Consider the following 14,466-nt stretch of genomic DNA (forward strand, 5'->3'; position numbering starts at 1 on the left):
GCAAATGCAGTTGCGTTGATAAAGGCAGACACTTTAAGATGTGACCTGTTGAGGGACTGATAGAAGTGGCCAACCTTAACCACCTTTTGAATTGATATAAATGCCTAAATTAATTTCAGTATTCTCCTTTTCCTTCTACCCTCCCCATTTCATTGGTCTTAAGATTTAGGATTGATTACAGAGCTTATATATTTTTCACATAAAGAAAAAGGATTCAGCAAATCCCATTTCAGGATGGTTACAATAGTTTTATTGCTACTAGTACTTGTCAAGATACTTCTGAAGAAAGCCATCTCTGTGAGTAACTGGATAGTAGGGTATGTTTAATACAGGATTGGAAAACTTGGGGTTTCGTTGGTGGGGGTTTTTGTGGCTTCAGTGACGGAGTTCATAAAGCTCCTCCTCTGCTCTCTCGGTCAGTTGATCCTACCTGTACCCCTCACATCACAGATCCTCATGCCCTCACTTGCGCTAATACAACTGTTTGTGAGACTGGAAATTATCCTGACAAAAAACAATCATGAAACTAGAACAGCCCTGAAACTTCTGTAACACATGAACAAGCAGGATGGACTGGGTCAGCTCTGTCTTTGAATCTTGCATATTGTTCAACTACAGCTTCAGGATGAAGTCACACGTGAAATGTTGAGCTCACTGTGGCTGGAGAGCCTGCTCCAGCCTCCTTCACTCTTGCTCTCCATCAGCCCTGGTACCCATCAGACTTCTCTATAAGCAGACAGTTAAACCAGTGAAAGAAAGTTGATACTTTTTTCTGTTAGATTATGGGGCTAAAGCAGTTCCATGAAGGGTCATGAAGCATCTGAGCCATCACAAGGAATGGGACAGGACTGGGTAGTTGAAACAAACACTGGGAGAGGGCCGGTATGATATCTGTGCTCTTCAGTAGCAATGAACTGTTAGAACAGACCAGTTGCTAGTGAAACTGCACCTTCAAGAATCACCCAAAAAGTCTTTCACAAAACACAAGGCTCACTGTTCCTCATATCTAAGATTACAAGTAAGCAAAAGCTAAATAAACCCAATAGCTTATCAATTCCCTCCTAGCAAAGAGCAGGAAAAAAAAGAGAAAATTCAGCATTTTTCCTTGTTGTAGAAAACTTTTACAGATCTTGTAAGGGGATAGTGAAGGATGTTGTGTACATAAAGTAATGGATTGAGGGGCACAACTGCCTAAGGTACAAAACTATTTAAAGTAGTGAGGAGCTGTGGCTCCCATGTTGGCTTAGAATATTAACAGGGAAGTTGTCTTGGAAGATTTTATTTTCGCCAAAGAAAGCTCTTTACTATTTTTATTCAGAATAGGTCACTGACACCTCATTAAGGAAAGATCCAAGAGAATAACTAGGAAGAAGAGAAAATGGAGTAATCCTTCCTGTTGTGAAGTCACTGGTTTCCACATTAAACTAGTGATTTTCCGCTTTTACACTGAGTCTCTAAGATGTTCACTGGAATTCTTGCAACTGTGAAAATTGTGTGTTAGATGCAGAGCACTCATGTGACTTTTGAGATTCTGTATAATCTTAAAATTTATTGATTTAATTAAATAATCTGTCATGACTAGTAGACTTTTGAGTGGTTATCATTCTGTCAAATATGCCAAATCACTCCTTGAACCTGTATGTCACCCCTTAATTATAATTATTTCTCAGACCATCTAACTTAAATGCTAGTCATTTTGACTTGGAGCTTTTTCAAAAAAACCCTTTAAGATATCAGAAGTTTTATCTATTTTAACTTTTTCACATGAAAACAGATAAATAATCAAGCGCCCAATTCCCCCTTCCCGAGTAAAAGCCTTTCATCTGACATCTAAAAGTAGTGAATACAGGAAAATCAAGTGTCCTGGATCATACTGCACAACGTTTAAGAGCAATCTGACTATGTTCTTCCACCTTCCTCCTCCCTTTATCCTCAAATATTGACTATCCCTATTTTTAAATGTCTTTTTTAATTTTGTTTTTTTCTGGGTTTTTTTGTCCATTTCTCCATTAGCAAATAATCAGGCTTTTCTTCCCATTCCATCCACTTTCATTTCAGTTCTCATGCCTGTCAATTCCCTTTCTGGTTTTATATATATGCCTTTTCATCTCCCTTTTATCATCTCCTCCTTTTTTTTGACCTCTGTCTCATCTTCCCACAGCCCATACCTCTTTTCCTCCTGTATGTTCTCAATGCCAATGGCACTACTCCGTCGCCCATGGAAGCGGCTGGCTCGAGTACGTGCTGGGCTCCTACCAGGCAAGGCAAAAGACTAGAAAAAAGGAAAATGTGACAGAAAGGAAGGAGAGGAAGACATGAAAAACTGTGGAGAAGTGGAAACATGGGAGGAGGAGTTTGCAACACAGATCCAGATCCTCTCCTTTACTCAGCAATGCAACAGCACGGCTCAGTTTCACCAGTGCAAGAAGGAGTTCTGTCAGAGAGAAAGAGAAGCTAGGGCTTACAAAGACGGTCTGAGGAGGAGACAGAGTTACAGAAACAAAGCAGAGCAAGATATGCAGCTCATATATAGAGAAAGAGGCTCAGGAAGGGAGGTATCCCATACAATGAGATAAGGAGAGGAAGAATCAGAAAGGTATAGAAAATCAGAAGTTAAAGGAAAGGAGAAGGCAGCAAACTCAAGTCATTACTATTCTGTGACTTTATTGTGCTGACATAAAGAATGCATACAACTGAGTAAACTGTCACCAGGAAATTTCCACACTGAAAGGCACTTTGAGGGCATATTCAGAGGTGTTTTTTTGTCATTTGCCTATATTGACATCACTAGTGCAGAGACCACAGTCAGCTAGATGCACTTTGGCCATGGTAACCCAGCTCCAATATGAGAAATACAGATTTGCTTCCGGAAACATTTGTCATGGATTTATTATGCTTACACTGATCACATATGTTTAGTATCCTTATCAAATAAGAAAAGCTTTGATAGTGACTAGAAATATTCACTTTTTCTCACCCCAAACATCAACAACTCTGCTGTTTGTTCCCAACATGCAAATTATACTTACAGCAAAACAGCACCTTGAATCGTGCACCTGTTTATATTACAGAAAATAATCTGATTGATGAAACTGAAGAAAATCGAATGGATCTAGTGTCCTTATTTTCTCAGCTCTTGCCATGACAACTCAGTACCATTCTGGTCAAACCACAGTGCATGCATTTTTTTAAGGTATGGCAACATACAGGATATAATCCAGGATAGCAGAGACAGATGTCTGATGTAGAATCATGTTTGGCTTTCTTCTCCCAGTCTGCATCAAGCTCAGCTCTAGTTTACAGATGAACTGGGGCTAGAGATAGGCACAGACAAAATCGACTGCAACACAACCTGTCACCACATGTGAAATGGGATACAAAGAGAGATTCATGGAAGTACAAGAGGACAAACTAATAGGGAAAGAGAAATAAAATGTCTGGGTGGGTCAGAAGGGATGTTGGATTTCTTCCTACAGCCACCCAAGAACCTTACCGCAGCAATGGCCTTAGGGCCCTCGGCGACACTCTGACTAAGTGCAAGGCCAGTTGTAGCTGGGCGGCTGGGCAGGGTGGCTGGTTGCTGCTTTCTCATTGATATCCCTGTGGTATCCAGGCTCTGGCTGCGGCCTCTGATCACCCGCTGAACAGAAGGGAGGCAGGGAAACAGACAAACACAGATACACATAAAGATATGCACACGGTAGGGTAGTATGAAAAGCACCATGGTGGAAAGTTGTGAGACACCAACACCAGAAATCCTAACTTGTAGAAGGCAGCATCTTAGATATTACCCATTTTTGGTCCTAGCTGACTCATGGAGCTTACTGCCAGGGAAGAACTCTTCCTCAAGTATATTCTCTACTTTCACTTCCCTTGTCCTGTTGCAGTAAATAGAGACTCCACACTAGTATCCCAGCAGAGTGGGTAGGATAGCATCCGCTGGAGCAGTCCTACTCACTAAAGGCTACAAACTCCTGTTCAAGACTGTAAGGCTCAGTCTTGCATGAGCTTGAGTGCTGATTTCAAGGGGAAAGCAGCCATATCAAGATCTGCGGCATGCGAAAAAGCCATTTTCTGAGATTACTCAGCCTTTTCCAGCCTTATACAAAGCTCATCTGTGTACATGAATGCAAATCACAGCATCTGCTAGAAGTCAGAAAAGGACATTTCGGGTTAATTAGTGTAAGACACGGATGGGTATGAAATTCCTGGTTAGCAGCAAAGGCAGGGTAGATGGATTGTAAGTAAAAATACACCTCGCCAAAGCATCCCAGCTCGGACCAAAGCTATGCATATAGCTACCAAACCTATATATCAATGGATTACTTTCACAGCCCTTAACAACTCTAACCAGCCTACCATACAGAGCAGATGGAGATCATCTGAAGAAGTGCTATTCATAATACGTCTCTCTCTCCAGACAGATAACTTTTAATACAAAAGAAGCAGTGAGGCACTTCTCACAGAAGCAGGAAAGGGGAAGTAGATAGGAAAGTCATATAAGATTCTCTCTATATAATCAGTTCAGAACTCGGTTTTCCCATTCGTACAAAACCTTTGCTTTCTCATAGCATATCAATCACTTTTAAATGTAAGTTTTGTCACCTGCTACTGATTTATTATAAAAAAGCATCATCTATACTGAAATTAACCCTGGCTTTTAGAGGGTAAGTAAAGTACACAGCTTTTTTACACAGTACACTAACAGATATGTTAGAAACACTCTTGCAGTGGCTCTTTAACTCTTTTAGTTTTAATGAAAATTAATTGGAAGAGATCTGCTGTAGGGACTGAAATCTGCTTGCTACTAGTTATTACAATTCCTCTTGCTAACACTCACTCCTTTTTCTGTAAATCATGGAATGAAACCCTATCTGACACTAGATACCAGCACCAGCATGAAACATCTGACTTCTCAGGGACAGTATGGAAATCCACCCTGAACCTTGCTAAGGCTCTGTAGGAAGGAGCATAGGAAGGGGAAAAATGTCTTCTCTTGAGAGATACAGTAAAGCACAGCTGAAGGTGCTCTAAAGAAAGGCTGATGGATGGAAAGACTTTTTTTCTGTCTTACTCTAAGCACAGCTGATCAGCAGGATCAATATTCCTTGAAGTGACACACAAGGAGCTTGAGAAAAGTGTGAGCAACTGGATAAAGCATCAATCCACTATGGCTCACCTTGAAATTCTCAAGGAAGCCCCCACTGCCGTTCTCTATCTTGTCATCCTCCCCTATGGGTAATCCCATCATACTGCGACTGCGAAGCTGCAGCTCCTCAAAAAGGCTCTCCAAGAGGGCACTCCGGGTTCTTTCCTGCATCAACATTGTGAATGAAAAACAGCTATTATTGGGAGTGGAAGGATTTTTCTTTTTTTTCCTGTTTTTGCAGGTGTCTGACATCCTAATTTAAAAACAAAAAATCACCACAAAAATTACTTTAAACAGTATGAAGTGGTTTTAGCTGTATAGTTCTAGAATATATTACAATACCACCCAGCCATTTTAAACTGTTTATAAAACAAGTCATAAAGGACACCAGTACTTTTTTTTTTTTACTTTTTTTTTTTTTTTACAGGTGATGAAACAGAGGCATGTTTTTTCTAGATCAGGCAAGCAGCAGAGTCTGGAACAGAATTTTGGTACCTTAAAACAAAAATCAGTGATATTAGTATGCATCCAGTAGCACAATACTGAGTTTCAGCTAATAAAAAATTTCATCCAGCAAAATGTATGCATCATATTCCAATTCTTATTTCAGGACTAGATCTTTACATTAGAATGTACCTGTTCATATTCTGTCATGCCTGCTGTGAAATACAAAGGAAGCATCACATGGCTGAGTATAATCACATTCCATTTTCCTTTAAGTAACACAAAATTAGAAGAAAGTAAAAAATTATACTGTACTTCCTTGATTTGGCAGTAATACAGTTTTAATGGAAACAACCACTTAAGAGACCGACCTCTAATTTAGCAAATTTCTCAGCTCGATAGCAACTGTACTCAGCATTGATGAGCTTGATCAGGAGGAATTCACGAAACTCTGCACTCTACAAGACATGATGAAGACCAGAAATGAAAACAGCAATAAAAATATCATACAAGAAAAGCTCTGCCTTACTACTCTTTAGACCTCCAAAGTCATCTAGCCAGACTGACAATATGACTCAGAACACAAGGGTGTGTACCATATCCCCCTGTCATCTAACACTGGACCAGAGCAACAAACCTTTCTAAATATGGCTGGATTTGGCAGAGGGGGTCCAAAGAAGGGGACATCATCTCGGGCTGTGACTGAAACCTGAAACAATATAAGGGGAATAAAGTAAGTATCATAACACAAGTGACACTATCAAAGCCTTCAAAGTACTATGGTAGATATGATCCCTCACGAATCACTGACATATCCAGAAGAGATCTACTAGGCTGTCCTGTGCATTCATCTGTCTCTGAACTCAGTGAATGGTTGTGCTGACTGATCTCCCAGAAATTCAGTCAGCTAGATGTGCACACAGTAAGTACAACAAAAAGTGTTTTTTTCTAAAAAAATTTTTAATACATATTAATAATAAACAGTGTGTTTAAAATAAAAAAATAAGATGCTTCTACTCAGCTTGCAGGATTTACCCCCACTAGAAGAACCTTTGTCAATATGGTTGCACTGAGCTATTGTTTTTGACAGAGAATGCTCAGTGGAGATACACTGCACATTGAGTGGAGTACCTCACTGATATTATCTCCAAGTCACATGTGGTAAACATACAAAAGCACTTTCCCAGTAAGAGATAAGGAAATGTATGCTTTTTTTTTAAACATGCTCCTACCTGACATACCAGTGCAAAAAAATGTAACTGTAATACAGTCCAGTTTTTACATACTGTCACTTGGCTCTTCACAGCGCTTACCTATAATTATATGCAGCCATCTTACCAGATACATAGAGCTCTTAACAATATTTCACAGGGGGGGGTTTTGTCACATTTGAGATGTAACAATATCATTATTTGCCATTTCATACAACAGGGAACAATGTCAGAACAACTTAACAGCAACTGCCTCAGAATAACACACCATTGTAAATGTCATAAAGCCAATGAGAGGCAGGTGTTTAATGAGAGGAAGGAGGAAAGGGGCCCTTGATTTAGTTCAAATTTCTTACATTTAATTTTCTGTCCGCAAAAATTGATTCAAAGAAATAAGTGCCATTAATATTCAAATTCAACCATGAGGCACTAAAGCTTAAGTAAATGGAACAATGAATGGAAAGATCTTCCCAAACTGCAGCCTCTTAGTTAGTAGAATGCTCTCAAGGCAGAATGAGTTACAACCCCTTTGGAAAAGCCTTTACAGAAAACTCTGTGTTGGCTCTAGGGTCCTGACTAGAATGATTTCTTTTTCATTAAATGATGCAAGCAACCCTATTACACTGACAAAAACAATGCAGACAGGCAAAGATGAAAACAAGAGTAGGAAGAGACAAGAAAATGGCAATTTCCCCAGTTCCTTCTCTTGTCATTAAAAAAATCCAGTGAATTTCTGCTCCCTACAAAACAGCAAGTGAGAGGAGAACTGAAATCCTATGGCCCTGATCAACATGAGGCTATCGCATCACTACAGATGCATCTGCCCATAGCATAAGGAACAACGGAAGGTGGTGGTTCCACCCCTAGCACTCTCTTTGGTGGGAGAAGAGATAGGGATCCTGTGCTAATTTTTAAATTCTTGGTGTTCTTGTAGACCCCGAAGTCATAAGGGCTCATCATCACCAAATCAGAATTCCTACATAATACAAGACATAGCACTTTGATTAAAATGTTTCTACAACAGAAAATCCACCACAGAATGCAAGCATTTATATATTTTCTGTTCTCTCAGCATGACTGAAAGTTGAACACAAAGTTATGCAGACATCCATACACAGTCATGCAACAGAAAAAGGGCTGTGTCCAAAGCTGCAGAGAGGGAATGTGTGTTCTAGCACGGCTTTGTTCAGCTGGAGAGCCCTAATAGGCAGCACTTCCCTGCCAGATGGGCATCAGTTCTGGGATACCCAAAAGGAGACTTAGTTGGTTCGGACTCCACAGATTAGGCCAACCAGCTGTATCTGACCTGCAGTCTCAGGCAGTGCAAGCTCTCAGCATTGTGATGTGCAGCATGTGCAATGCAGACAAAGCTGTCAGACAGGTGAGTGAGTTTTACCTGGCTTACATAATGCAAGCAAGACATCCCCCAAAATGGGATCAATTGCATCCCATGCTCTTTGAACATAGAATTTTTTATCTGAATTTGTCCTGCTTTAAGCTTCAGAATTGCATCAGCTGCTTTGAAAAATACACAACTACATTCTAGTTTCATGTGTAGATACTTAAATTCAGATGACAGCTGGATGAACCTGTACCTCTCCCAAAGGCCCAAGAATGGGTTTCCATTTCAAGGATCAATATCAGTAAATCAGTACAGAGAAATCTGTTGACTCTGTTTACCTTGTAGAGAGTGTCCCCAGTGGTGCCATGAGTGAGCTGAACTACCACATAAGCATGTAGGAAATTAGAAGCAATCATATCAGGGACAAAAGGTGTGCTTTCATCCTGGAAAATGATGGCTACAATGTCATTCCCAATGTGACGCTTCCGCTGAAGCTGCAGAGCAAATAAATAATAAAGTGAGAAGGAAGGTGAAAAAGAGCAGAACAGTATGATGGGGCCTCAAACACCCATTTGCCTATAGCATCTCCAATCCATCTGTTCAACCAAACCCCTCAGCACTACTTTTACCATTACTCAGCCATAATTCCCAACATTATGCTGTTAGGTATTCTCCCCTCTATGCAGTCCCTCATCAAATATCCCTCCTCTCTTAGGCACACTGTTGTATTCCTTAGTTCTCCTTCCAATACCTGCTGGGAATCTCCCTCTGTGAAGGGCAGCTTTGTAGACACATGAAACATGATCTCCTTGCCCCGGAAATTTGTGTAGACTGACTCAGTGCCTGTTTGACCTCTGGTAACATCCAAGCCTCCCCGGAACCTGAACAAATCCATACCACACCGTAGATCAGACAGGACAGAGATGAGAAAGTGGAGAGAAGAAAGATGGTATCAATAATAGTAGCTTGGTACATCAATATTACCATAGGTAATTTTTAAGATATCAGTAACTGTGAGACACCAAACCTTCCCAAAACAAATACACTGACTGAAGCTGCACAATGTTTCTGCTGATGAACATACATATTTGCTAAAAGCTATGAAGCTAAACCAGGGATCCTCAAAGGAGCATCTTTTTTTGGCATTCTTCTGAGAAACACAATCCATATTTTAAAACTACAGAAAGAATGGGCTGCCCCACAGAAAGAAACTAAAACAATACTGACTCAAACCGTTGTGAAACAAAATCTTACATTCACACAGACAAATAAAAATATTTACTGACACTGTGGGTCAGGACACCTGTAAATGAAAATATGTTTTCATTTGAAAATGAGCTAAATTGAGTGACCTAAGTTCCAACTTGTTCCCAGACAGGATGGCTGACAAAAGCATTCTGGGCTCCTTCACCTGCACTGGGATTCAGAGGGCACACCAGGGCTGTTTCTGAAAGCAGGGCTCTAACAGAGTTGCAGACTCTGAACACATGATGCTACCCAACTCAACCTGGCCTTCCAACTGTGCTGGGTACGTACCCACGGAAATCCTGCAGCTGAATTTTGTCACCAAGGAAATCCAGGAACTCCAGGAAACCCAGACTCTCTTCTGTGTTACTGAAGACTTCTTCTTCGGTCGTCTTCAGAAGGAAAGGAGAAGTCATAAAGAGCACAAGCAGTACAAAGAACAGGCAGTAATTACTATACATACTTCAACCAGCTTTGGGGACCTGATCAAACAAATTGATCAACATAAAGCAAGTTTCTATCCTTTCTCTTTGTGATATCTGTATTTTTCACAGGATAGTACAGGCCTTGTTACTCCATTTAAGCTAAGGGAGCTGACTCTTTGTGTTTTGCCTCAAGTATTGTGGGATCTGAGGGAGCTTACCTGTCCAGGTTTCTGGTAGATGACCCCAAATTTGAAGTTATTGCTTATGACATGTTCATCAAATGCAACAATAAGCTGTGAAGCCTGAGGTAATGAAAATATAAATTATCAGTTGGACGTCATTAGCCAGACCTTGATGGAAAAGGAACATACAGACATAGCAAAACATTATACCTTGGGGTACAGGACAGGAAAGAAGCGTTCAACATTCACATCCTCACATAGTAGCTGTTGAGTGAGAGAGAGAGAGGGAAACAGAAGTGTAATTATCATGTGCCCTAGCTTGCTGTGGGCAAGACAGCGTAGGGACTGTTTATAATTCTCTGACAGGAGCCCCTTCAGGCAAATATTCTGAGGTAAACATAGAAGATAAAGAATAAGAGAAGCTAAATTGAGGTGTAAAAGGGAAGTATATGACGGTACTATCGGGGAATAGTCAAGAAGAGGGAAATGGGAGGACAGAGGTGAAAATAACTTGAAGAATGAGGCATTAAGAGCACAGGCAAGCACAAATCTCACCTTTGCCATCTGGACAGCATTGGGAAACTCATTCAGACAAGAAATGGGGATTAGGTCATGTTTGGTGCCAGTCCGGGTCCTGATACACAACAAAAAAATTCATTAGAATAAAGGCTGAAGGGAAACATAAGCAACACTGGCTCTTTAAAGAAAGAGTAGCCATCCCTTCAGACTATCTCTAAAGCAGTTAATTCCAAAGGACTAATTTCAGGCCTGGTGCATACAATTTGGAAAAGGGAGGTCACTTCTTGTGGGAAGCAGAGGAAGACAAAACAGGGATGCTTAGTCTCTTGCTCCTTCACATTATTTTCTTGCTTGAAGAAATATTTTGCTCCCCCACCATGTTCTTTCACGGAAATCTAAATGTTGAAATACAGTTCATGGACACAGTATCATAATAGATTCATAAAATCGTACAATGAGAGTTTGAAGGACTGGCGAAAGGTCTGTAAGAGACAGCCTAGGAAAGAAGATCTATGCAAAGTGTAGGAGGCAGAAATTGGTGTAGCATTGTTCCAGAAAGCTGATGGAGAAAAGCTGAGGGATAAGAAATATTGGGGGGGTTGTCAGAGTCCTCTTCAAACCATTATAAACAATTCATTGAGCAAAATAGAGTAATTACTACCCTTTTGTAGGGGTAGACTGGTAAACTTCCATGTAAGAAGATTTCTGGGCTCAGATAAACATTCCCTGGCACAGCTCAAAAATAGGCACTCTGTTTTTTCCCCCAGATTATTGCTTCGCCTGGCACCCTGAAATGTTCTCCACATATAATGGAGGAAACCCACCAGAGATTCTTTTGTAGCTGACTCCAATGCAACCAGTATTTTGCCTCAGTCCTGGATGAGTCCTTCTCACCAGCAGCTGACACCAGAACATCAGACAGTGGAAACACACCCAGTCCATAGTGCAGTAAAAAGCATTTTTGCAGCATGCCTCTCACCTACACAAGACACATCTCTGATCTTCCTCTAGTTCATTCAGCAGTTCTCTCTAGGTAGTGGCTCTCTGTGGAAGCCCTAAAGGTTATGGCACTTCACAGGCTGTCCTGGGAGGCTAAGGAATGTTCTAACTCACCTTTGAGGGACACTTAATCTCAAGTAGGAAGCTAGGCTGCCCGCCATCAGGAAAACCATATTCTCCAAGAGAATATGTACTCACATGTCTCTAAGTAAACAGAAAAACTTTATTTTTGAGGGAAGAACAGATGTTTTTCACCCAGGAACTATAAAGATGTGCCTGCAAACAGTACTTCAGCTTCCTGAAGGAAACTGCTCAAAGAAAAACTCAGAGGGGAAGGCAAGAAAACAGGGCTCAAAGGTTTCTTTGCAGCCCTCTCAAGAAGAAAGACATGAAATTCACACTCATATCTATACAGAGGAAGCTCAGGGTAAGATGAGAGACACAGCACAATGTGCTCGGTTTGTGTATGTGGTGGGGTTTTGGTAGCAGGGGAGGTGGCTACAGCAGTGGTCCCCTGTGAGAAGCTTCTTGAAGCTCCCCCAGATCCAAATGGGACCCACCTCTGCGTCAAGGCCAGGCTAATTAGCAATGGTGGCTGCACCTCTGTGATAACATATTTAAGAAGCAGAACCTGGGAGGAGAAGGAGTTGTGAGGAGAATACCTCTGTGAACACCGAGGTCAGTGGAAGAAAGGAGAAGGCAGGGGAGGTGCAATGGAGCAGAGACCCCCCTGCAGCCCCTGGTGAAGGGCAGGCTATGTCCTAAGTTGCTGAGGGGGAGGAAGCAGAGAAATTAAGAGCAAAGCTGAGCCCAGGAAGAATGGAGGGGTGGGGGGAATGTGTTTTTAAGATGTGATAATGCTTCTCACTGTCCTACTGTCTGTGAAGTGTTTTTGCTGTTATTGTCTGAATTAAATCGATACTCTCTTTTCTTCCCCTAATGAATCTGTCTTTTGCCTATGATAGTAATGGGTGAATCATACCTCCCTATCCTTATCCCAATTCCTGAACTTTTTGCTTTGTTTTCTCCTTCCCAGTCCTGAGGGGGAAGGGGAGAGTGAGCAGCTGCATGGTGCTCAGCTGCCCTCTGGGCTTAGACCATGGCACACAGTAACATACACTTCAACAACAGGCACTGTTACCTCAGCAACAAGCGCAGATTTTCCTGTTTCTCGCTCTGTTCATACTTCACAGAAAGTACTAGATAGCCCAAGGACATGTCACTGGAGTAAAAGTTCTGGTGCTCCTGAAAATAGGAAGAGAATGCATTATTCCCAACATGTTTCCCAGAGAAATTTAACACATTTTTTGCACACAACCTGCCACTGAAGATTAGCTAATGTTTTCTTTACTAGCAATGGCAGGCTTGAAGACATGTATATGCTGTCTCCCAGCCCCCTTGATGATCAATGCATGAGCATATCAGTCAAAGTTCATTCACTGTCAATTCAGTTCCTCCTCAGCTGTCCATCATCAGAAGGGCTCCTGAGAGGAATATGATACAAATATTCAACAATACATTTTGAAGAGATCAAGTTTCTTGTAACTAAATTTGTATCTTTCATGGCCTTCCCCTGTATCCATTCACACTCTGCATGACTAAGTAGTCACATTCAGATGGATGTGGTTGTGGGCATTTTCTACACAAACAGTAATGGCAGGATCATTATACCAAATGGTTGATCTCTAAGAGCACTCACATCTCAGAGAGGATGCAGTCAGAGCTCCAGGTAACTACTTTGCAGATGAAGACTGTGCTCAGCAGTGCCACTAACACTGCTTGAGCTTTGGTAGAATGTGCCTCGAACAGAGAGTGTCATTCAGTCAAACAATGAACCATAATGCAAACATTTTCACAGGCTCTATATAGAGATGGCTGTGGCCATACATTTCTCCTGGGTATACAGCCATGTTCCAATGGCCTGGGTATAGCAATATATATTTTGTATTTTTAAATATATATAACATATATATTGATATATACAACCTCTAACCTCAAAAGGTTAAAGCCTTTTGACAAGGGATGTGAACGGAAACCTGTAGGACAGGGAGAATACTATGCACGTGGTATCATCCAGAAATGCTTGGATTGCTCTCATCTTCCTGGTGGAAAATCATATCAGTATTTGGAGCTGGCTGCTACTCTAACCAGATAGCTGAGACTGAACTCATGCTTTCAAACAGTCCAGAACTTCTGGTTGAGATATAAGCAGGAAAGAGACACCAATGAGAATGTCATGCAGGGGATCCAATTTTCTCTGGATTAGATTTGATTAGATTATATCTTAATCTCTTGCTGCTTCTGTTGAAAGGGGCAGTAGTACATTCCAGTATTTAGTCTCCAACCCAGGAGAATATAGTAAGATTGGTATAGTACTTCTGAGCTAGCAGTAATGGAAGTTGGGGTAAGACTCAAAGCACAATAATAATAAATTAAAAAAAAAGAATCCCAAACACAGAATTGTCTCAGCTACCGTTTAGCAGACAGGATAATCGGTGCCTCCTTTGCCTTGAGACCATGAAAATCAGGAGAAAGTCATACAGCAATCTGCTAATGGTGGAATCAGGAATGTGTCCACAGAGATTTTCAGTGCAGAACAGTTTAGACAACAGTAAAAAAAAAAAATAAACCCACAACAAATAAAAAACAAACACCAAGGCTTTCTTTTGATATCTTTTGTAGACAACTCTTGGGATTTTCCAAATCCTAGATGATGCATCTCAGGATACCCAGCTGGATTTCCCACTTCTGGTTCTGTCAGAAAAAGCAGCTCTGTCCACTCATTGAGAAGTCAGATGCTCCCAGGAGATAAAATGCACAGACTTTAATGGCAAGCTTGATTCCCAAATTCCACTAGTCAGCTGTTTCACAGAGAAGAGTACCAACTGCTACCTTGTTTGTTGATATATTTTCCAATGACAGTGTTGTCCATCATCAGTTAAATTGAAAG

At 41.0% G+C, this 14,466-nt stretch overlaps 1 protein-coding gene across 16 annotated transcripts in view; it reads right to left on the reverse strand.

Annotated features, from left to right (window-relative positions):
- LOC141955760 (rap1 GTPase-activating protein 1-like) overlaps positions 1 to 14,466 on the reverse strand; it is a 50,909-nt gene that overhangs the window by 13,616 nt on the left and 22,827 nt on the right. For 14 of the 16 annotated variants that reach the window (XR_012632785.1, XM_074895408.1, XM_074895446.1 and 11 more), the window contains 12 exons: positions 12,658 to 12,761; positions 10,554 to 10,632; positions 10,209 to 10,262; positions 10,035 to 10,118; positions 9,683 to 9,783; positions 8,898 to 9,027; positions 8,485 to 8,640; positions 6,231 to 6,302; positions 5,965 to 6,051; positions 5,180 to 5,314; positions 3,494 to 3,640; positions 2,169 to 2,272 (listed from right to left, as the gene is read on the reverse strand). Coding sequence is in view for 15 of the 16 variants with exons in the window: in XM_074895408.1 (XP_074751509.1) it covers positions 2,169 to 2,272; positions 3,494 to 3,640; positions 5,180 to 5,314; positions 5,965 to 6,051; positions 6,231 to 6,302; positions 8,485 to 8,640; positions 8,898 to 9,027; positions 9,683 to 9,783; positions 10,035 to 10,118; positions 10,209 to 10,262; positions 10,554 to 10,632; positions 12,658 to 12,761 (1,253 nt within the window). In the remaining variant the exon portion in view is untranslated. The other 2 variants (XM_074895492.1, XM_074895390.1) reach the window with 2 other exon arrangements.

This window comes from Athene noctua, chromosome 1 (genome assembly GCF_965140245.1).
Source record: "Athene noctua chromosome 1, bAthNoc1.hap1.1, whole genome shotgun sequence".
In the NCBI taxonomy this organism is placed as follows: Eukaryota; Metazoa; Chordata; class Aves; order Strigiformes; family Strigidae; genus Athene; species Athene noctua.